The sequence below is a fragment of the Oncorhynchus tshawytscha genome, linkage group LG13 (genome assembly GCF_018296145.1).
Source record: "Oncorhynchus tshawytscha isolate Ot180627B linkage group LG13, Otsh_v2.0, whole genome shotgun sequence".
Classification (NCBI taxonomy): Eukaryota; Metazoa; Chordata; class Actinopteri; order Salmoniformes; family Salmonidae; genus Oncorhynchus; species Oncorhynchus tshawytscha.
In genome coordinates this window covers 17,357,152-17,380,321 of record NC_056441.1, presented here as the reverse complement: position 1 = coordinate 17,380,321, position 23,170 = coordinate 17,357,152, and the positions used below count along the sequence as shown (strand labels likewise).

The window sequence follows — 23,170 nt, the reverse complement described above, 5'->3', positions numbered from 1 at the left end:
ACTTAAACTCTTTAACATCATCCTTAGCTCTGGCAGCTTCCCCAATATTTGGAACCAAGGACTGATCACCCCAATCCACAAAAGCGGAGACAAATTTTACCCCAATAACTACCGGGAGATATGTGTCAACAGCAGAAAAATAATCTGCATTATCAATAACAGCAGACGTGTACATTTCCACAGTGAAAACAATGTACTTACCAAATTACGACAGACCACGTATTCACCCTGCACACCCTAATTGACAAACAAACAAGCCAAAACAAAGGCAAAATCTTGTCATGCTTTGTTGATTTCAAAAAAGCTTTGGCATGAGGGTCTGCTATACAAATTGATAGAAAGTGGTGTTGGGGGAAAAACACAACATTATAAAATCAATGTACACAAACAACAAGTGTGTGGTTAAAATTGGCAAAAAAAAACATTTATTTCCACAGGACTGTGGGCTGAGACAGGGACGCAGCTTAAGCCCCACCCTCTTCAACATACAGTGCATTCAGAAAGTATTCAGACCCCTTCAGCCTTATTCTAAAATTGATTAAATGTTTTTTCCCCTCATCAATCTACACCCTCTACCCCATAATGACAATGCAAAAACAGGTTTTTAGACATTTTAGCAAATTAATTAAAACTAAAAAACTGAAATATCACATTTACATAAGTATTCAGACCCTTTACTCAATACTTTGTTGATGCACTTTTGGCAGTGATTATAGCCTCGAGTATTCTTGGGTATGATGCTACAAGCTTGCCACACCTGTATTTGGGGAGTTTCTCCCATTTTTCTCTGCAGATCCTCTCAAGCTCTGTCAGGTTGGATGGGGAGCATCGCTGCACAGCTATTTTCAGGTCTCTCCAGAGATGTTTGATCGGGTTCAAGTCCGGGCTCTGGCTGGGCCACTGTTACTGTAATTGAATTATACCAATGTGTTTTCATTAATTGAATTCTCTTAATCTATTTTATGAGAATTTGTAAGATTCTTGTTTGCATAAAATAGACGGAGACCAGTCTTATCAATAATAGGTAACAGAATTTATTCTCGGAGCGCGCTGCCACGTTACCACGAGCAACAGTTTATATACAATAACATGACGTCATTTCATTGCTTAACAGAATCCCCTCCTCTCGACCGGGGCAAAGGGAACTTTAAAAGTTCATTCTGACCCCCCTACACAAGACACACAACACAACTGAATTAACTTTTGACCCCTCAACATTATCGATCACCACTTAGCTGACAGTTCTAATTAACAGAAAACCTAGGAATGCACTCACTGTCTTATCTAAAACACCCCAGAGCTAAGTTTCATCAGTTCAAACATAGGTTAACTACCTTATCTGCTTACTTAATCCACAACCCATTCGTTTCTGCCTAGTTGGAATGGTGTTCATTAACTTTAATTACTCCTTGTCTGTGTCACACAATCCCTTCTTATGAACTCATATTGTTAATCAGATATAATAAAACAGAGTATAAGTTTACTTAGTTACAGTTCCATTTAAAATGGCTTGTTCAGTCATTTAATCATAATGTTCCTAACAATCCACCCTAAATATGACTTAACAACTCATACCATCATTAAACACTACATGGAAATATCAATGATATACTAGAAGAAGACAACCCCATACATGTATGTACACAATCGACTTCAATGACTGTTCTAACCTACATCAGAATCTTAACTCTACTTATCAGGATTTTCCGTTACAATCTTCATGAAAAAACTGTCTATACATTGAAACAAGAAAACATCTAAATTCCCTAAATATCAAATATGGTCCCCTCACGAGTGAAAGGATCCGGATTCTTCTATTATGTCCGGAGCCATGTATTTTGTATTCCACTGGTCAGAGTTTAGGATTGGTCCATATATATCACCATCTGAAGTGTCATTGATTTCTCATGAATCCTGGAAATGATAACTTTCATACACGCAATCAAAACACATCCGCACAAAACTAACACAGTCACACAGGTGAAGGTAGCCCATAACAGAGTAATCATAACATTTTTACATCTTCCAAACACACTGTCAACTCAATTAGTCAGAAAAGTATCCACCCCTGAGTTCACTGCCAACTCGTGAGCTAGGGTGTGTAAACCAGCCAAGGCCTTGGTCACTGATCCATCCGAAGCTGTGTCATCGGCTTCCAAACTACCTCCATACACTCCCACCCTTTTCAGCCAGCAAACATATCCAATACTATTCTATTCTGCCAAGCCATTCATTACATCTCTGATATAATTGGTGAAGCGCTGTGGATTTTTAATAGATATAATTGATCCAATCCACATTCTCATTGAGAGTGGACCACCAAAAAATACTTGACTCTAATCCTGCCAGGATCTAATTTATAGCTTTGATCTCATCTGCCACCCCCCGTGGAACCACAATGTTATTAATACAAACCCTATCATCAAAAGACCCAGTCGGAGTACTTCTTTTCTCCCGTTTAGTCAACATCATGTCATGGTGTTGAATGAGTGTGAAAGGCATTCTCAAATGTACCAGTCCACATACCCCTGTCCAATTAGCCAGTAATACTCGGCCATAACGTCATTCCCCCACACAACCAACCACCAGATGTGAGCCCTGGGCCTCCTTATCTTACTGAAATCCCCAGATCTCAACCAGCCTGCCAAATCACTCATTTGTCGCATCAGAAGTAACATTATCTGTCCTATTGCAGGTACTGATTTCCCCCACATATTTCCCAGAAGTACTATACCGAATCAAACAGTAAACAGTCTCCCCTTGCCTCTGTGAAAAGAGGAAGCTTAAGATTTCAGAGGAACATGTGGATATAAATAGTTCAAATCCATACAACTGTTATTATCTGGCTTTCCTGCTTCCATGAATAGCTTTACCATACAGGCCATTCCCTTAGGTGAATTAATTCCATTTAATGGAAAAGGGATGGTTGTCAACTGAGGTTTGCTGTGGCACAAGCATAGCATTCTTCTTTAGCTATTGATCTGGCCATATATTGAATCCACTCTAACCGGAGGTTAGAATCCTCATAACCAGTTTCCCTTTCCTTAAGATCTTTCATCTGAACTATCCACACCGGCTCTTGGCTCTGGACAACTCCACAGGCAGTATCTGCTTTGTCAGGGGGACTCTGCTTGTATTCTGCTGACTATAGAGCAATTAGCTGCTCTAACTTTTTCTACCTGGAATGCACTAGATTATCAACTGAAACCCTTACTTTCACTACACTCCATCTTCTTCCATATAGGGTATGTAGATGTATGTAGCCCTCTCACATGATGATCTGATGCTTCTGTCACCAACCAAAGAGGGCCTACAGCAGCACCTAGATCTTCTGCACAGATTCTGTCAGACCTGGGCCCTGACAGTAAATCTCAGTAAGACAAAAATAATGGTGTTCCCAAAAAGGTCCAGTTGCCAGGACCACAAATACAAATTCCATCTAGACACCGTTACCCTAGAGCACATAAAAAACTATACATACCTCGGCCTAAACAACGCCACAGGTACCTTCCACAAAGCTGTGAACGATCTGAGAGACAAGGGCCTTCTACACCATAAAATTCGACATACCAATTAGGATCTGGCTAAAAATACTTGAATCAGTCTTAGAGCCCATTGCCCTTTATGGTTGTGAGGTCTGGGGTCACAAAATGGGACAAACCCCAAATTGAGACTCTGCATGCATAATTCTGCAAAAATCTCCTCAGTGTACAACGTAAAACACCAAATAATGCATGCAGAGCAGAATTAGGCCGATACCCGCTAATTATCAAAATCCAGAAAAGAGACGTTAAATTCTACAACCACTTAAAAGGAAGCAATTCCCAAACCTTCTATAACAGAACCATCACCTACAGAGAGATGAACCTGGAGAAGTGTCCCCTAAGCAAGCTGGTCCTGGTGCTCTGTTCACAAACACAGCCCCAGGATAGCAACACAATTAGACCCAACCAAATCACGACAAAACAAAAAGATAATTACTTGACATATTGTGACTGACCCACTGTGACTGACCCAAATTTAAGGAAAGCTTTGACTATGTACAGACTCAGTGAGAATAGTCTTGCTATTGAGAAAGGCCACAGTAGGCAGAGCTGGCTCTCAAGAGAAGACAGGCTATGTGCACACTGCCCACAAAATGAGGTGGAAATTGAGCTGCACTTCCCAACCTCCGGCCAAATGTATGACCATATTAGAGACACATATTGACCTGAGATTACACAGATCCACAAAGAGTTTGAAAACAAATCACATTTTGATAAACTCCCATGTCTGTTGGGTGAAATACCATATTTTTCCATCACAGCAGCAAAATGTGTGACCTGTTACTATAAGAAAAGGGCAACAAGTGAAGAACAAACACCACTGTAAATACAATCCACATTTATATTTATTTTCCCTTTTGTACTTGAACTATTTGCTCATCGTTACATCACTGTATATAGACGTAATGACATTTAAAATGTCTTTATTCTTTTGGAAATTTGTGAGTGTAATGTTTACCTTTCACTTTTGTTTATTATCTATTTCACTTGCCTTGACAACGTAAACATATGTTTCCCATGCCAATAAAGCCCCTTAAATTGAAATTGAAAGTGGCGAGCAAGACTGAAGTGCAGTACTTCTAAACCTCCAGCAGAGTGCATCACTATTCCGTCTCAGTGAGCGCCAGTCAATCCAGACATAACAAGAGTCCAGACTCTACACGTCACTGACTGCAAAAACAAAAGGAATGTTTTCAGACCAGCAATCCAGGCATGGTACCCTGAATATCACCCAAAACCAACACCATTAATCACATCTGTACAAACAGAGGATACTAACATTGACTACTGTGAAGAGTACACTGAGTACCCAGAGTTGAGAAGAACAGGTCACACCCTTGTTGGGTGTAGTGGGGAAGTGAGTGTGTCTAGCCATGTCATGACCCTGGACCGTGAGTGTGTTTTCGGTGTGTGTGTGTTTTCAGAGTGTGTGTGTGTACATGTTTAAGTGTGTATGGTGTAAAAACTTCTACAGCTGCACCATTGAGATCATCCTGACTGGTTGCATCACCACCTGGTATGGCAACTGCTTGGCATCTGACCATAAGGCACTACAGAGGGTAGTGCGTACGGCCCAGTACATCACTCGGGCCAAGCTTCCTGCAATCCAGCACCTATATAATAGGCGGTGTCAGAGAAAAGCCCATACAATTGTCAGAGACTCCAGTCACCCAGGTCATACACTGTTTCCTCTGCTACCACACGGCAAGCAGGACCGGAGCGCCAAGTCTGGGACCAAAAGGCTCCTTAACAGCTTCTACCCCCAAGCCATAAGACTGCTGAACAATGAATCAAATGGCCACGGGACTGTTATAATGACCCCGCCACCACCCCCACCCATTTGTATTGTACAATGCTGCTACTTGCTGTTTATTATGTATGCATAGTCACTTCACCCCTACCTACATGTACAAATGACCTCAACTAAACTGTACCCCCGCACACTGACTCGGTAACGGTACCCCCTTTATATTGCCTTGTTACTGTTATGTTATTGTGTTACTTTTTATTTTTTACTTTAGTTTATTTGGTAAATATTTTCTTAACTTTTCTTGAACTGCACTGTTGGTTAAGGGCTTGTAAGTAAGCATTTCACGGTAAGGTCTACACTTGTTATATTCTGGCGCATGTGACAAATAAAGTTAGATTTTTAATTGTGCATGAGTTCACGTATGTGTGTTAAGGGCTGTTGGTTACAAGCACTTGCCCTCTTCCTACTTACAGCACTGCATGGCTTCTAGAGGGGGAAGGAATGCAGGAACATTCCTGAGGAGGATGCGTGGGTCGAGCTCTCTGTGTGTGTGCGCTAGCGTGCGTTTGAGTGTGCAGAGTCTACATCCTTGTATGTCTGTTTGTGTGCTGGTCTGGGAATTTAGATGTTTCTCTTTTGGCAGGAGGGTGCATCATACGGAAACGTTCTTCTGTGTGCAGATGGAAATGTATGGTTCTTTAATTGGGTGAATGACTTGTGAGTTCCATTTAGATCTTATTAGATCAACTAAAGGTCAAGGGGTCAACAACCTGTTCTGTGCCATGTCAATTGGCAGTAGGGGGAGGGACTAAATACATTCTGTACAACTTCTGTGCTGATTTTTAACAGTTCGACTGAAAGGTCTCTCTGTCCTCTTTCTCACATTCTCCTCTTTTATTTTCCTTGTAGATCCTCTTACCTCTCGCCCCCTCTTTGTCACTTAGTCTGTCTTTCTCTCTCCCTTACTCTACGCTCTCTTCACCTCTCTCCCCTTCTCTCCCTTCCCTCTCTTTCCTTTTCATCCTCTCCTTCACTCTATCTCTTTCTCTGCTTCTCTCTCTCCAGGTATGTCCTCCTGTGTAATCAGGTATAGGGTGACGTTTCTCTTAGATGCTGATCTTGGATGGGTTTTTAATTATTCCCACAAATAGTTCATGTTAGGATTTGGGGAGGGAAAGCTGATCCTAGGGAAGACTTCACCCTTGAGCCACCAGAGCCCTGTGGACTCCATCATTACCCAGGGGCCTTGGGGAGACTGATGTCTCTGCCCTGTCATCCTGACCAGGGGGAGCCTTTAGAGGTGGACACAGTGCTTTCATCCTGAGGGGGACACACAGATCCTACCACCCAATGTAATTACAGAGAAAACTAATGCTAAAGACTGAACTAACTGTCAACAGTACCCAACACCTACAGACACATGCAAAGACCGAACTAATTCTGTCAACACTGCCCAACAGTAACAGACAGGCATGCCAAGACAGAACTAACTCTGTCAATACTACCCAACACTAACAGACAGGCATTCCAAGACAGAGAGATGACATAAGTAGAGACACATACAGAGAGTCAAGATAGAGACAGACATGACTATGTAGACCCTTTTCTATTGTTGTCCTGTTATCAGCACACTGTGGCCCATTTCAACACTTCTCCAAATGCACCTTCACACTGTAGCATTACAGTAGGCTGCATGGTTCTTCTATAAAATATGATGAAACTAAAAGTCTACAAAGGGAGGGAAGAGGAGACTTTGGGCGGTGTGGAGCCAGGCACCCTGTTTCCAACAGTGGGGAAGAAAACAGCCACAGTGGCTGCCAAGAATCAATGTGAAAACTGGAGAGATCGAGTCTGCAGCCGCTGGCATCACAGTCAAACAGCCAGTCATGGGACCGCGAGGCTGTTGGCCAGCTGGCCCGGGGAATAACTCTGATGTCTGACCGGGGAGTGATGCTGCCTCGAGCTCGCAGCGAGGAGGGGCGCAGTACTCGCATACACAAATAAACTATGGGCTCGATTCAATCCGTAGCGCTGGAAATCAGCTCCGTAGCAGTGGAAATCAGCTCCGTAGCGCGATATAGCAGACATATACAGTATGAATGTCGTCTCCGAACGCCGGAATACTTGACATTTCTATCACGCTGTAGCTCAGGTCATCAGAACTAAGAATTGAATCGAGGCCTATGTTGATGACAGTCTGTTCTCCGTTTATGTTGCCCCTTCTTTTAGAAGTTGACATCAGATATAATGATGGCAAAATATTTTCTTATGACAGATATATAGAATTTTAGCCATATTTGAATGATTTAATGTGTTTTTGTTCTTTGCCTATATTTTCTATTCACTTATAGGGCTATAGGCCTGGATATTGATTTCCTAAACTGTTATTGTCAGTTAGTCATTACGGTGATAGAGCAAGCAAGGTGTTTGAACAGGTGTGGCCTTCAAATCCGCTATTCTTGCAGGGGTTAAATCTCGCGTTAGGACCACAGGGGCGCGGTGGAAGGACATATTTTACGCACTTCACTCCAACAGCAATGAGTATCATGGAACAAGGGACATAACTGGAAACCACATTTGTCGGAGGTGAAACGAAGCGCTAACGTGTTCAGAGCTGCAGTTCTTTGGAAGGACACCGTGGAAGAATTATGGACAAAAACTAAAGAACAACATCTATGCGTAATTCCATTTGGTCATGAATACGGACTATCCATTGCAAGCCTAAAACGTTATGGTTAAAAAGTTGTAGCCAAAATGTGCAGCATCTGACCATGTTGTCCCCAGTCAAATTTGATGAGGGAAATAAGATTCAGCCCTGACTTCTCTATGTGAACCCGTCGCTCTCCTCTCTCTCTCCCGCTCACTATGCGGCTTTGGAGCAGACCCAGACCATGCCGCCGGGTGATGCTCTGTCTCTGGTTACTTATCCTCGCTCTATCCGTGGCCACGCTGGCCCTCATGGACCTGGTCTTTCGGGATCAGACCCAGACACCGCCCAACTCGCCCCGCCGTCCCTTCCAGCGGCTCTCTGGTCCACCGGACCTGGAGGTGATCGTGGATTCCTGGGACCGTCTCAAACAGGAGCATAATCTCGGTCTCGCGCCGCTGAGCTCCCTGCAGGAGGACCAGCTTCTCTTCGTGCCCTCAACCCAGGTGAGGAACCCAGCTCCGCCGCCGAGGAAGGGGAATTACCGGATGGTTATATCAAGCGCCAAGAAGGAATCAGCGGTGCCGGTGCTACCGACGCACGGGAATATGGGGAGACCGGTGCGGCTGAAGCTGGAGGGGCTAGAAAGGGACATGGAGAAGTCTGCTCTGCAGAAATACGGCTTCAACGAGCTGGTGAGCGAACGGATCTCACTGCATCGCAGATTGCCCGAGGCTCGCCATCCTTCGTAAGTGTCCTGCATGTTCCCAAGGAGCGCACCACGCCAAAAAGGGCTCTTCAACAACGTATCTAAAATAACTAGATAGACTCGACAAGAGCTATCAATGACAAATATGTAGTCTAATTTCAAGATCTCACTAACTACGAAATATGGTATATTGTTTAGTAAAGCTAATGGGTTCGTGCGTAATTACTGGTGCGTCTATACCCCTGTCAATCAATGGGAATGCTTTGACAGGTGCCTCGTTGAGCGTTACAGTGAGTCGCTGCCGTCCGCGAGCGTGGTGATATGTTTCCATGACGAGGCTTGGTCCACGCTCCTCCGCACTGTGCACAGCGTGCTCGACACTGCGCCCAAGGAGTACCTGCGCGAGGTCCTGCTCGTGGACGACCTCAGTCAGCATGGTGCGTGTAGAAGACAGTACTCAAACAATTGGCACGAGTTGTATCTAATTAGTCTAAAGTACCACTACAACATCACTGCATATCAGACGAAACTTGTTCACTCTATTCCCACCATATTCAACTATTTTATAGTGCAGATTCTGAATAGACCCCTAGCCCCCAAGTGTCCCAAACCCGTTTGCACTTGTCTGAAAGGATAGGTCTTAGTAATATGACCAAACTTCCACCTATAATCCGAGTTGTGCTATGCCCATGTTATTACTGTACACATCCATCCCTGGGGTTCATTTGGAATTGGGCATACAGTACCAGTCAAAAGTTTGGACACCACTACTCATTCAAGGGTTTTTCTTTATATTGACTATTTTCTACATTGTAGAATAATAGTGAAGACATCAAAACTATGAAACAACACATATGGAATCATGTAGTAACCAAAAAAGTGTTAAACAAATCCAAATATATTTTATATTTGAGATTCTTCAAAGTAGCCAACCTTTTCCTTGATGATAGCTTTGCACACTCTTGGCATTCTCTCAACCAGCTTCATGAGGTAGTCACCTGGAATGCATTTCAATTAACACGTGCCTTGTTAAATGTTAATTTGTGGAATTTCTTTCCTTAATGTATTTGAGCCAATCAGTTGTGTTGTGACAAGTTAGGGGTAGTATACAGAAGATAGCCCTATTTGGTAAAAGACCAAGTCCATATTATAGCAAGAACAGCTCAAATAAGTAAAGACAAACAACAGTCTATCATTACTTTAAGACATGAAGGTCATTCAATCTGGAAAATGTCAAGAAGTGCAGTCACAAAAAACATTAAGCGCTATGATGAAACTGGTTCTCATGAGGACCGCCACAGGAAAGGAAGACCCAGAGTTACCTCTTCTGCAAAGGATAAGTTCGCTAGAGTTACCAGCCTCAGAAATTGCAGCCTAAATAAATGCTTCACAGAGTTCACAGACACATCTCAAAATCAACTGTTCAGAGGAGACTGCATGAATCAGGCCTTCATGGTCAAATTGTTGCAAAGAAACCACTACTAAAGGACACCAATAAGAAGAAGAGACTTGCTTGGGCCAAGAAAGACGAGCAATGGACATTAGACCAGTGGAAATCTGTCCTTTGGTTTGATGAGTCCAAATTTGAGATTTTTGGTTCCAACTGCCGTGTCTTGTTGAGACGCATGGTAGGTGAGCGGATGATTTCTGCATGTGTGGTTCCCACCATGAAGCATGGAGGAGGAGGTGTGATGGTGTGGGGGTGCTTTGCTGGTGACACTGTCAGTGATTTATTTAGAATTCAAGGCACACTTAATTAACCAGCATGGCTACAACAGCATTCTGCAGCAATACACCATCCCATCTGGTTTGCGTTAGTGGGACTATCATTTGTTTTTCAACAGGAAAATGACTACTTTGAAGTATAAAGAAGGTTAAAGAAATATTGTTTTGATTTGTTTAACACCTTTTTGGTTACTATATGATTCCATATGTGTTATTTCATAGTTTTGATGTCTTCACTATTATTCTACAATGTAGATAATAGTAAGAATAAAGAAAAACCCTGGAATGAGTAGGTGTGTCCAAACTTTTGACTGATACTGTGTGTGTCTGACCCTGACCCTGTCTCACCTATCTGTAGGTCACCTGACCATACCTCACCTATCTGTAGGTCACCTGACCCTACCTCACCTATCTGTAGGTCACCTGACCCTACCTCACCTATCTGTAGGTCACCTGACCGTGCCTCCCCTATCTGTAGGTCACCTGACCGTGCCTCCCCTATATGAAGGTCACCTGACCCTGTCTCACCTATATGAAGGTCACCTGACCGTGCCTCCCCTATCTGTAGGTCACCTGACCCTACCTCACCTATCTGTAGGTCACCTGACCCTACCTCACCTATCTGTAGGTCATCTGACCCTACCTCACCTATCTGTAGGTCACCTGACCCTACCTCACCTATCTGTAGGTCATCTGACCCTACCTCACCTATCTGTAGGTCACCTGACCCTACCTCACCTATCTGTAGGTCACCTGACCCTACCTCACCTATCTGTAGGTCACCTGAAGAGTGTGCTGAGTGAGTATGTGTTGCTGCTGGAAGGGGTGCGTCTGGTCCGCAGCACGTGGCGTCTGGGCGTGGCAGGGTGTCGCTCTCTGGGTGCAGCCAGAGCTGTGGGGGAGGTACTGGTCTTCATGGACTCACACTGCGAGTGCCACAGGGGCTGGTTGGAACCACTATTGGAGCGAGTGGCACAGGACAGGTACACACATAAACACACACACACACACAAAATGGCACAATGTATGTCTGTGTTTGTGTGAATCTGTCTCTGTGTATTATATCTAATCCTTAATTGCCTCCGGACCATGGTAGTTTACTTGCTGAGCTGTATCCAGCAGGGTAGCAGCCATTTAGACTAGTTGATTAAACAGGGTCCTTATATTGCTGCCTGGCACTACTCCATCTCTCTCTCTCTCCCTCAAACCTCTTAATTCCCTTCCTGAATCCCTGCTCTTCTTCTGTGATGTTTTATGAAATTATAGGTTATCAACCAATAATCTGTCTGCAGATTTACATCCATGTAATAAAATCTTAGGTTTTTAATCTTCATTGCGAGAAAATGTTTCTAATCTAGTTCTAGAAGTTATATGAGTTTCCTCTGTGCCCCGTGTCTATCTCCTCCCATCTCCAGGACCAGAGTGGTGTCCCCCATCATAGACGTGATAGACTGGCAGACGTTCCAGTACAACGCCACCCAGTGGCCACACAGGGGAGTGTTTGACTGGAGACTGGACTTCAACTGGGAAACCCTGTCCCAACAGGAAAACCAGGATTCACCAGTGGAGCCTGTCCAGTAAATATAGTCTGACCTCTGGAATACTACAGTCAAATACAGAGTTTACAGACATGTCCAGCTCAAAATGGACCCCTAGTAGTACCTATCCCTGTCTAATCTTTTGATATTTCCTCTCCTTTCATTGTCCTATAGGAGTCCGGCGTTGGTGGGTGTGGTCTTAGCAATTGACAGACACTTCTTCCAGAGCGTGGGAGGTTATGATCCAGGCATGCTGTTCTGGGGTGCGGAGCAGATGGAGTTGTCCATCAGGGTAAAGGGAGGTTATTTATTTAATTTCACCTTTATTTAACCAGGTAGGCTAGTTGAGAACAAGTTCTCATTTACAAGTGCGACCTGGCCAAGATAAAGCAAAGCAGTGCGACACAAACACAGAGTTACACATGAAATAAACAAACATACAGTCAATAACACAATAGAAAAAGGACCTCTACACCAGGTGGTGTCAGAGGAAGGCCCTAAAAATTGTCAAAGACCCCAGACACTCCAGTCATAGACTGTTCTCTCTACTACTGCATGGCAAGCGTTACCGGAGTGCCAAGTTTAGGACAAAAAGGCTTCAACAGTTTTTACCCCCAATCCATAAGACTCCTGAACAGGTAATCAAATGGCTACCTGGACTATTTGCATTGTGTGCCCCCCGACCACTCTTTTTACGCTGCTGCTACTCTCTGTTTATCATATATGAATAGTCAAGTTAACTATACATTCATGTACATACTGTGGGGCAAAAAAGTATTTAGTCAGCCATCAATTGTGCAAGTTCTCCCACTTAAAAACATGAGAGAGGCCTGTAATTTATCATAGGTACACTTCAACTTTGACAGACAAAATGAGAAGAAAAAAATCCAGAAAATCACATTGTAGGATTTTTAATGAATTTATTTGCAAATTATGGTGGAAAATAAGTATTTGGTCAATAACAAAAGTTTAAAATAAGAAAATATTGATATTGCCCTGTTGCAAGAAACTCATTTGGATGATAAGGAGCACCTGAAATTACAACAAGGAGGGTTTGGTCAAGTGTTTTTCTCATCATTTACATCCAGAAGTAGAGGTGTAGCAATTCTGGTGAAAAAGAACTTACCACTTAAGGTCTTGAATTGTGTGAAAGATAAATTTGGTCGCTTCGTTAAAATTAATGGTACTTTACAAGGGCAGAACATTTCCATAATGAATATTTACTTCCCCCCCTGCTCACCCCCCTGATTTCCTCACTAAGGCATTTCTAGACTTTTCAGAATTAAACTCGGACACTGCAGTGGTTGGAGGAGATTTTAACTGCTTGTTGAACCCCCTTATTGATAGGTTTCCCAGTGGTATAGCTTCACTCTCTCCTCAAGCTAAGTCACTTAAAGTTATTTGTGATGATCTGGGGTATGAGGATGTCTGGAGAGCTTTTCATCACTCCAACAGAGAGTTCTTTTTCTCTGCACCTCATGGATGTCAGACTAGAATAGATTATTTTTTTATGCCCAAGACGTCTTTGCAGTCTGTTTTATCCGCTAGGATAGGAAGCATACTCATATCTGATCATGCTGAGGTGATCCTGGACATAAAACTCAACGGGGCATTCAATCGGTCAAGACATTGGAGGTTGAACACAACCATTCTTAAAGACCATACATTCACATCATATTTTATAACAGAGTTTAAAGCATTTTTCTCTATTAACTCTCAATCAACAGATAACCCCTCGCTCCTTTGGGAAACCTGTAAAGCGTATGCCAGGGGTCTGATTATGTCGTACATAGCCACTAAGAGACGGAAAAAGCGGGAAAAGCAAAAAATGTTAGAGGGTGAATTAGGAACTAAAGAGAAGGACTACATTAAAACGCCCACTCCTGCCCTATTAAAGGAAATATCAGTCATTAGATCAACGTTAGACTCTCTCCTAACACAGGACGCTGAAAAGAAAATGAGATTTGTCAGGCAAAAGCTATATGAACATGGCGATAAGCCAGGAAAGTACTTGGCATACCTAGCTAAAAAGAGGGCTGACTCAGTCAATTGCTACTATTACTGATTCTGATGGTAATCATTTATATGAAAATAAATTGATAAGTGACTCATTTAAGAAATTTTATACAAACCTTTATGCCTCAGAACTGCCAAAGGATGCACCCAAATTAATGGAGAACTTCTTTTGTAAGATTGAGCTCCCTACTATCTCCAAAGAGCAGAGGTCCCTCCTTAATGCCCCTATTACCAAGGAAGAGATAATGTTCGCAATTAAGAATCTGCAAAATGGTAAGGCCCCAGGACCAGACGGGTTTTGTAGTGAGTTCTATACAGAGTTTCATGGCCTGATCCTTGAGCCATTGCGTGATATGTTTAACCACTCATTTTCAAATGACCAACTCCCTCAAACGCTGAGAGAAGCCAACATTTCACTTATTCTCAAAAAGGGAAAATGTCCAGAGTCTTGTTCCTCGTACAGACCAATTTCCCTTCTGAATGTGGATAGGAAATTGCTTTCTAAAATTCTAGCCACAAGATTAGAGGACTCACTGCCACTAATTGTGAAAGGAGACCAAACTGGCTTCATTAGGGGCCGTAAGTCATGCAACAACGTCAGGTGGCTTCTTAATGTAATTCAAGCCTACCAACAAAGTGCTGTGGATGGTCTTGTGCTCTCCCTAGATGCTGAGAAAGCATTTGATCGTGTGGAGTGGTCTTACCTATTATTTGCTCTAAATAAATTTGGTCTGGGGGACAACTTTATAAAATGGGTGAAAGTTTTATATGATGATCCTCAGGCTGCTGTCCTTACTAATGGCCTACGGTCAAATAGCTTCTCTATACACAGAGGTACCAGACAGGGCTGTCCTTTATCCCCCCTCCTCTTTGCACTCGTTATGGAACCACTGGCCGAGGCCATCAGGGTAATGCCTGCTATACAGGGGCTGCTCATTGGTGATGTTCGCCATAAAATAAGCTTGATAAGCCTGATAAAATAAGCCTGATATTCATCTCTAGTCCCGAGACTTCAATTACATCTCTTATTAATATTATTGAATCATTCAGCGAATTCTCAGGCTACAAGATTAACCTTACTAAGTCAGAGGCTATGCCACTTGGTAGCCTACACTCTGTACCTAATACTTCTCCCCCCTTCCCTTTTAAATGGTCTCCCTCAGGGTTCATGTATCTGGGTATATTTGTAACTCCTAAATTCCAGCTAATGTACAAAGCCAATTTTGTTCCCTTGTTTTATACAATAAGACAGGATCTGGGGCGCTGGAACTCTCTCCCGATTTCTTGGTTGGGTAGAATATCCCTCTTGAAAATTAACATTTTACCTAGACTACTTTACCCAATCAAAATGATCCCAGTATTACTCTCCAATAAGGTAATAAAGGATGTAAATGGATGGCTAAGTTCCTTTATATGGAGTAAACGCAAGCCAAGACTTAAGATGGCAATATTGCAGCTGCCAAGTTCTATGGGCGGCTTGGACCTGCCCAATATCAGGTTCTATCAATGGTGTGCCCACCTTTGTTATATTTCTGACTGGATCACAAATGATGACTCCTCTATTTGGTTAGACATTGAGACTTCTCTTTCAAAATACCCCTTACAGGATCTTTTATTTTTCAGAAGTTTCAAGTCTGTAGAAGATCACTGCAATAATCCCGTTACACTTAACACACTCAAAGTATGGAGGTCAGTTCAACGCTTCCTGGGAAGGTCCAAACTAACCTCTGCTCTTACCCCAATTCTTAACAACCCAGATTTCAGTCCAGGATTGCTGGATGCTGGCTTTAACTTATGGCTTAATAAGGGCATACGCAGGCTAAATGACTTATTTGCTGATAAGATTTTGTTGTCATTTGAGCAGATGGTCGAGAAATATCGACTCCCAAAGCAGGACTTTTTCCGCTTCCTACAAGTAAGACATTATATTCTGAAGAGCACCACCTTAATTGGTAACCCTGATGTGTCTGTCATTGAAAGAATGCTTTTTTCCCACAAAGGAAAATGTCTGTAAGTCTGTTTTATGATACTTTAAGGTCCTTTTCTGCTGTCAACACACAGAGGGTGAAACAAGTGTGGGAGAAAGAATTGTCTGTTACTATTGACGAAGATATGTGGGAGGACATTTGGAGATATAGATATTGTTTTTGCATATGTAACCGTACTAGAGCAATCCAATTAAGAATAATACACAGATTGCATATATCCCCAAATCGCAGACATGCTTTTAGCCCCACTTCCTCTTCCCCTCAGTGTCTTAAATGCAAAACTGATACAGGCACCCTAACACATTGTTTATGGTCATGTACCAAAATACAAAGATACTGGTCTGGTGTTCTGCAAGAAATTGAAAAGATCCTAGGGGTTGATCTAGAATTGGACCCAGTTTCTTTACTGTTAGGTCTCCCTAGTAGGCATGTTACTTCTGTCGGTAAAAGGAGGCTTTACAACATCCTTACCTTCGCAGCGAGGAAAAACATCCTTTTACAGTGGATTAGTGATAAGGTTCCTTCTATTAAAGATTGGCATAAGATACTATTTGAATGGGTGCCTCTGGAATATCTGACATGTACATTGCATTCTAAAACAGACCAGTTCTACAAAGTATGGGAACCTTATCTAAATTACCTAGAACCTGAGGTATTATGCTGCAAGGATTCTCTTAGAATGGCGGGGATCTATGTATTTCAGAACTACACTGTACGTTCCATGTGTGGAACCTAACCTCTTGGTTTAAACTGAGCTTTTTTGTTTAATTTCTGTTTGTAAGTTTGTTTAAAATGTATGTATTGAGAGACGCAATGATGGTGATGGGGTGAGAGAAGCACAGAGCGGGAAGAGGAAAATGGTGTACGTATGTATAGGTGTGTATATGTGTGTGTGTGTGCGTGCGTGTATGTATGCGTATGTGTGTGTATATGCATGGGTATATGTATGTGTGTGTAGGTATGTGTATATATATGCACGTAGATATGTGTAAGTGGGTGCTGTTTTTCTTGTTTTTGTTCTGTGTGCTTTGTCTCTGTTGTATCTCTTAATATGGGTGAAAATTGTGAAATTCCAATAAAAATACTGTTACAAAAAAAGAGGGGGTTGACCGCGGCAGCTTTCCAATCTTTGGGGATCTCAGACAATAGGAAAGAGAGGTTCAACAGGCTAGTAATAGGGGTTGCAACAATTTCGGCTGCTAATTTTAGAAAGAGAGGGTCCAGATTGTCTAGCCCCGCTGATTTGTATGGGTCCAGATTTTGCAGCTCTTTCAGAACATCAGCTATCTGGATTTTGGTGAAGGAGAAATGGGGAGGCTTGGGCAAGTTGCTGTGGGGGGGTGCAGGGCTGTTGACCAGGGTAGGGGTGGCCAGCTGTAGAAAAATGCTTATTGAAATTCTCAATTATCGTGGATTTATTGGTGGTGACAGTGTTTCCTAGCCTCAGTGCTGTGGGTATCTGGGAGGAGGTGCTCTTATTCTGCATGGACTTTACAGTGTCCCAGAACTTTTTGGAGTTTGTGATACAGGATGCAAATTTCTGTTTGAAATAGCTAGCCTTTGCTTTCCTAACTGCCTGTGTATATTGGTTCCTAACTTCTATTCGATGCTAATGCAGTACGGCACAGGATGTTTTTGTGCTGGTCAAGGGCAGTCAGGTGAACCAAGGGCTATATCTGATCCTGGTTGTACTTTTTTGGAATGGGGCATGTTTATTTATGATGGTGAGGAAAGCACTTTTAAAAGAATAACCAGGCATCCTCTACTGACGGAATGAGGTCAATATCCTTCCAGGATACCCGGGCCAGGTCGATTAGAAAGGCCTGCTCGCTGAAGTGTTTTAGGGAGCGTATGACAGTGATGAGGGGTGGTCGTTTGACCGCAGACCCATTACGGACGCAGGCAATGAGGCAGTGATCGCTGAGATCCTGGGTGAAGACAGCAGAGGTGTATTTGGAGGGCAGGTTGGTTAGGATGATATCTATGAGGGTGCCCGTGTTTACGGATTTGTGGTTGTAACTGGTAGGTTCATTGATAATTTATGTGAGATTGGAGGTATCGAGTTTAGATTGTAGGATGGCCGGGGTGTTAAGCATGCCCCAGTTTAGGTCACCTAATAGCACGAGATCTGAAGATAGATGGGGGGCAATCAATTCAGATATGGTGTACAGAGCACAGCTGGGCACAGAAGGTGGTCTATAGCAAGCGGCAACGGTGAGAGACATGTTTCTGGAAAGGTGGATTTTTAAAAATCCACCTTGGTTATGGTTATGACCAGAGGTATAATAAGAACTAGAGACTTCGTCCAAGATATCCGACCGTTGTTGTCAACGTAATCCACTAACATTTGCCGATTCACGGACCGTCTATATCTGGGTTGCATACGGACCAACTTCATATTCGCACAAGCACTCAGTGCCCATGGAGAACAGCTCTATGCAGTGAAGACATCATCACGCCATCCAAAAACATGCCAGACATTGGATGAATATGAAATGTTAATATCTTTGGCTGTGAGTGATGGAGAAAAAAAATAGTGCTCAGCGAAAATTCGAATTACAATTCTAAGTATACTAATTCAATGGATGTTTAGTGAAGCATTACAGGTCCCGCGATAGAAATATAAGGTCATTTTCGATTGAGCTGACATATGCAGCATTTACCGAGAATACAGTCTCCACTATTGTGGGAAACATTGCCTTTAAATTTCAATCACTCTGTACAGCTGAACTTCCGCAATGGGGATTGAATAGGGTGGCGCACAATTGGCCCAGCTTCATACGGGGTAGGCCGTCATTGTAAATAAGAATTTGTACTTAACTGACTTGTTAAAAAAAGGTTAAATAAAAACAATAAAAATAGAGCCCTAAAGTGTCTAATTAGGAATTTTCAAATGTGACTTCTTTGTAGGGGGTGTAAGGAGCTGTCCATCAGGGTAAAGGGGGGGGAGGTTATATATGGAATGCAAAGGGCTGATTGATGATGGAATGTCTCACTAGCAGGATTATGTAGCATGTTACATATGGGCCCTGGTCGAAAGTAGTGCACTAGTGAATAGGGTGCCGTTATGGAATTTTTATATCCATCATGGAATGTTTAATTGGTTTGGAATGATGAGCAAACGGAGACCCTGGGAAATAAAGAGGAATAGGATCACAGTGTACTGTTGGTTGATAGTGTATTTGCAGACAGGTGTCAGTGAATGTGAAGCTTTTGTGATCCTAGCAATTAAAGATTCAAACATACATCTTCATTTGAAAGACATTTTGACAATGTAGCAAAAGTAATGGAGTCTGAGTGGAGACACACCTGTCTGCGTCTGTGGAGCTTAGATGTGCGGATGATTCTACAAGGCTTCTGTAGATTGGGCTGCTCATCTTGGTGAAGTCATATTCCAACAAAAAAGGTGATGGCATCTCCCCTGTCTCTGTCTGTCTGTTTGTCCCGGTCCAGGTGTGGTTGTGTGGGGGCTCCATGGAGGTGGTCCCCTGCTCCAGAGTGGCTCACCTGGGGCGCCATCACCAGCCCTATACCCTCGCTGACCAGGACATCCTCCAGAGGAACAAGATACGCATCGCTGACACCTGGCTGGATGCCTTCAGGAAGATCTACTATAAGAGAGATACATTAGCTCACTTCATCAGGCAGGTAGGGTGTGTGTATGTGGTGTGTGCACGTGTGTGTGTGTGCGTGCATTTATATCTATAGGCGTGTATGTGTCCTGTGTGTGCAAATCATTAGGATCACCTTCTTAATATTGAGTTGAGTTTTTGCTCTCAGGGCATGGACTACAGGGATGTTGGCTCATATTGACTTCAATACTTCCCATAGTTGTGTCAAGCTGTCTGAAAGTCCTTTGGGTTGTGGACCATTCTTGACACACAGGAAACTGTTGAGCGTGAAAAACCCATCAGCGTTGCAGTTCTTGACCCGATCAGGTGCACCTGGAACCTACTACCATACCCTGTTCAAAGGCACTTAAATGTTGTCTTGCCTATTCACCCTCTGAATGACACACACACATCCAAGTCTCAAGGCTTAAAAATCCTTTAACCTGTCTCCTCCCCTTTATCTACACTGATTGAAGTGGATTTAACAGGTGACATCAATAAGGGATTATAGCTTTCACCTGGATTTACCTGGTCAGTCTGTCATGGAAAGAGCAGGTGTTCCTAATGTTTTGTACAATCAGTGTGTGTGTGTGTGTGTGTGTGTGTTTGCGCATGTCTGCTTCTGGCATTGATCTCAAATGAATGTGTGTGTCCTGTTCCCTGTGCAGTCTGAGAGTCCTAACATTACAGAGCTAGTCAGACTGAAGAAGAGACTGGGCTGTCGTAACTTCCACTGGTTCCTGACTAATGTCTACCCAGACCTCTATATACCCCAGGACAGACCTTCACTCTCAGGGGAGGTAGAACTCACCCCCCCCACACACACTTGTATAGCTATTATATCATTATCCTTATACTTTGTCTAATATATTGTGTTATTCTTGTGCTGTATGTTGAACATGAATGTATCATATAACATATTGTGCCTGTATGTTTGAAGCTGTACAATGTTGGCACTGGCTATTGTGCGGATTACCCTGGAGGACGGGGTGCACAGGGCGCCACTATGGACATAGCACCCTGCAGTGGCAATGGCTACCAGGTAACCATGACAACAATGATATTGGAGACAGTGAGAGCAGATTCTAAATCAGAAGATCATGATGATGCTGATGTAGTGATGAAGACTAAAGTTTTACTCCTCTGTCTGTTCTCTCTTCAGCACTGTGAGCTGAACTCCATGGGAGAGGTGCGCTGGGGGCCAGCGGGACGGCTGTGTTTCCACGCCCAAGGGGAGAGGGTGGTACTAACACCGTGCCCCGCCCATCAGCCACCACGCAACAAACCACAGTGGAGGGTCATCAAGGTCAGTGAAGGGGCAAAGGTCATGCATGACATGACAACTGCAAACTTGTACAAAATAAATAAGCAAAAAATAATAATAGAGCTGTATGAAGTGTTCCTTATTTAGGTATTTGTAATTTGACACAGATATAATGATAATACAGACAATTAATAATTTATAGATTTTTTTCTTCAGCTGAGTGGCCAGGTGGTTCACTTGCAGACCCAGAGATGTCTGGAAGCTGTGAAGGAGGAGGAGGACAAGCAGCAGAGGGACACAGGAGGTCACCAGAGAGGGGGCAACGCTACCCAGAAGGGTCTGTTCCTGCGCCCCTGTGCCCATCAGCCCCGGCAACAGTGGCACTTCGAACAGCTAGTTGTCCCTAAAGGGGCCTGAGACTGACTTGAAGTATAGTTACAGTACATTGCCTAAAGGCACATAATAAAAGCACATGTTGTAAGGAGCCAGTTTCATAAGTGGGTCTCTATGGGCAAGAGGTCTAAGGCTAAATTCAATAGCAATGCTGATGTGGCTATACTGTATGTCTGTATATTCTTTGCAATGGCTTGTGGAATCAGCATCTTGCCTGCATTTAGATTTGGTTTCTGTTTTAAGGACATATAATGCTAGTTCTATGGTGTGAACAAACCATAAATCACAGAGGAAATAAGCTGTATGATTTTGTACAATGCTGCACATAAAGGAATATTCTATATTATGAAATTGCCAGATTTAGTTAAGCGAATAGCCTATAATGTAGGCTTAAATGGTGACAGAATCCTTTAGAATCATTTAGAAGTGCAAACAATCAAGATTTTTCATCCTGAATAAAATATCTAACAAAAGTGTCAATACTTTGGTGTGTGGCTGTTTCAATGTATGAACGTCTCCAAGCTCAGAAGTAACCTAGGCCTACACAATTCCGACAATTCAGATGGCAGACTGATCAATTCGCTGACTGATAGAACAGGCATTGCCACCTTTATTTCCAGGAGAGTCAGCATACAATCATCTTCTGTACATATCAAGATGAGTTTGGCTCCTCATGTGACTGGTCAGAGGACCATAGTGTTTAAACCGGTTGGAGAATTCAAGGAATTCAAATGGCTTTTCCACAGTGCAGAGGAGCTTGTGTTGAGACAGATCCCCAGACTGAGTGAAGCTTTTACCACACTCACTACAGGTGTATGGTTTCTCACCTGTGGAAGTCAGATAATGTTTTTTTCCAAGTATGAGAGCCTAAAAAACAGGTGAAGTGTCAGATGTGCCCTTCTTGCCTACTGCTTGTCTCATTGGGGAGCAGGAGAACTTCCTCTCACCAGTGTGAACAGACAGGTGAGTCCAGTGGAGCGACTTCTGTTTGAAAGCCTTCCCGTAGTACCGGTATTTCAACGGCTTGAGTCCCGAGTGGATTAACAAGTGACAACGGTAACTGCTGTTCTCTGAGAAGCACTTGCCACACTCCTTGCATTTATAAGGCTTCTCTCCAGTGTGGATGAATATGTGAATGTCCAGGCTCATAGGAGTACTGATGATTTCCCCAGACTCCCAGACAGACCACAGGCTTAGTGTCCTTAGGTTTAGAGCCCTCTGGTTCATGACACAGGTAAGGCCCCAGTCCCCAGCAATTCTCAAAGCTTTTCCCACAGTCGGAGAAACCGTTGGTTCCATTGGTGCAAAAACTGCCCTTTTGTGCAAATTCTTGCAGTGCTTCAGCAGGGTGCCCAGATTGGAAAATCTGCAGGCATAGGTGGACTTTCCCCGGAACGCTGGGGGGACGGGCAGGTTTCTGAGGAAGGGCAGAGGGGTGGGCCTGGCATGTGTGGATGTCTAGCTGTCATGGGGTGTGGAATATACAGCTACAGTGGGAACATCTGTTTGTGAGGGCGTGTACTGTTTTACTCTTTGAGACATGGCTTTTCAACATGGCCAGGTACTGCTTCTGGTGTTTGGTCTTGATGTGGTTGTCCAGGAAGTAACAGTCAGTGAAGGAGATGGTGCAGTGTGGACAAGGTAAGAACTTCAGAGAAGAGACTGAGGTAGAGGGATAGAGGTGGAACGAGGGACAGAGAAAGAGAACATAATAAATAAATAATCCCTGTTGATATCAAATTAAAATCTTCAGTAATTCATCAACCATTTAAACTGCAATGTTGCAACTAGACTATGTATGAACAGTATGTCCGACCTAGATTGTTGTCTTCATCCCTTCTGGCAACCGTCTCATCCTTCACCAAACATACTTTTCTCTCAGTCTGAGAATAATCTTAACCACCACTTTATAGATTAGAAAGATGAAGAAACCACAGTCAGCATAAACCGACAATCTAATTGCCCTTGTCTAGTTACGAACTGT

At 43.1% G+C, this 23,170-nt stretch overlaps 1 protein-coding gene and 1 pseudogene across 1 annotated transcript; one reads left to right on the top strand and one right to left on the bottom strand.

The window, feature by feature from the left end:
- Positions 1 to 7,418: 7,418 nt before the first annotated feature.
- On the top strand, positions 7,419 to 21,668 carry LOC112264396 (polypeptide N-acetylgalactosaminyltransferase 15). Its single transcript, XM_024440978.2, has 10 exons — positions 7,419 to 8,690; positions 8,922 to 9,088; positions 11,155 to 11,359; positions 11,792 to 11,953; positions 12,089 to 12,206; positions 19,372 to 19,566; positions 20,198 to 20,329; positions 20,470 to 20,571; positions 20,692 to 20,835; positions 21,010 to 21,668. The coding sequence occupies exons 1-10, from the start codon at positions 8,161 to 8,163 to the stop codon at positions 21,208 to 21,210; spliced, it is 1,956 nt and encodes a 651-aa protein (XP_024296746.1). The 5' UTR covers positions 7,419 to 8,160; the 3' UTR covers positions 21,211 to 21,668.
- LOC112265813 lies at positions 21,656 to 23,130 on the bottom strand (annotated as a pseudogene).
- Between the last annotated feature and the right edge of the window lie 40 nt (positions 23,131 to 23,170).

What these genes read in the sequence shown, in the direction of transcription:
- LOC112264396 (XM_024440978.2), top strand. Translation starts at nt 8,161, where the DNA reads ATGCGGCTTTGGAGCAGACCCAGACCATGCCGCCGGGTGATGCTCTGT. An exon ending in TAGCTCACTTCATCAGGCAG is followed by an intron (nt 19,567 to 20,197) that starts GTAGGGTGTGTG and finishes TTCCCTGTGCAG; the next exon opens with TCTGAGAGTCCTAACATTAC. An exon ending in CACAGTGGAGGGTCATCAAG is followed by an intron (nt 20,836 to 21,009) that starts GTCAGTGAAGGG and finishes TTTTTTCTTCAG; the next exon opens with CTGAGTGGCCAGGTGGTTCA.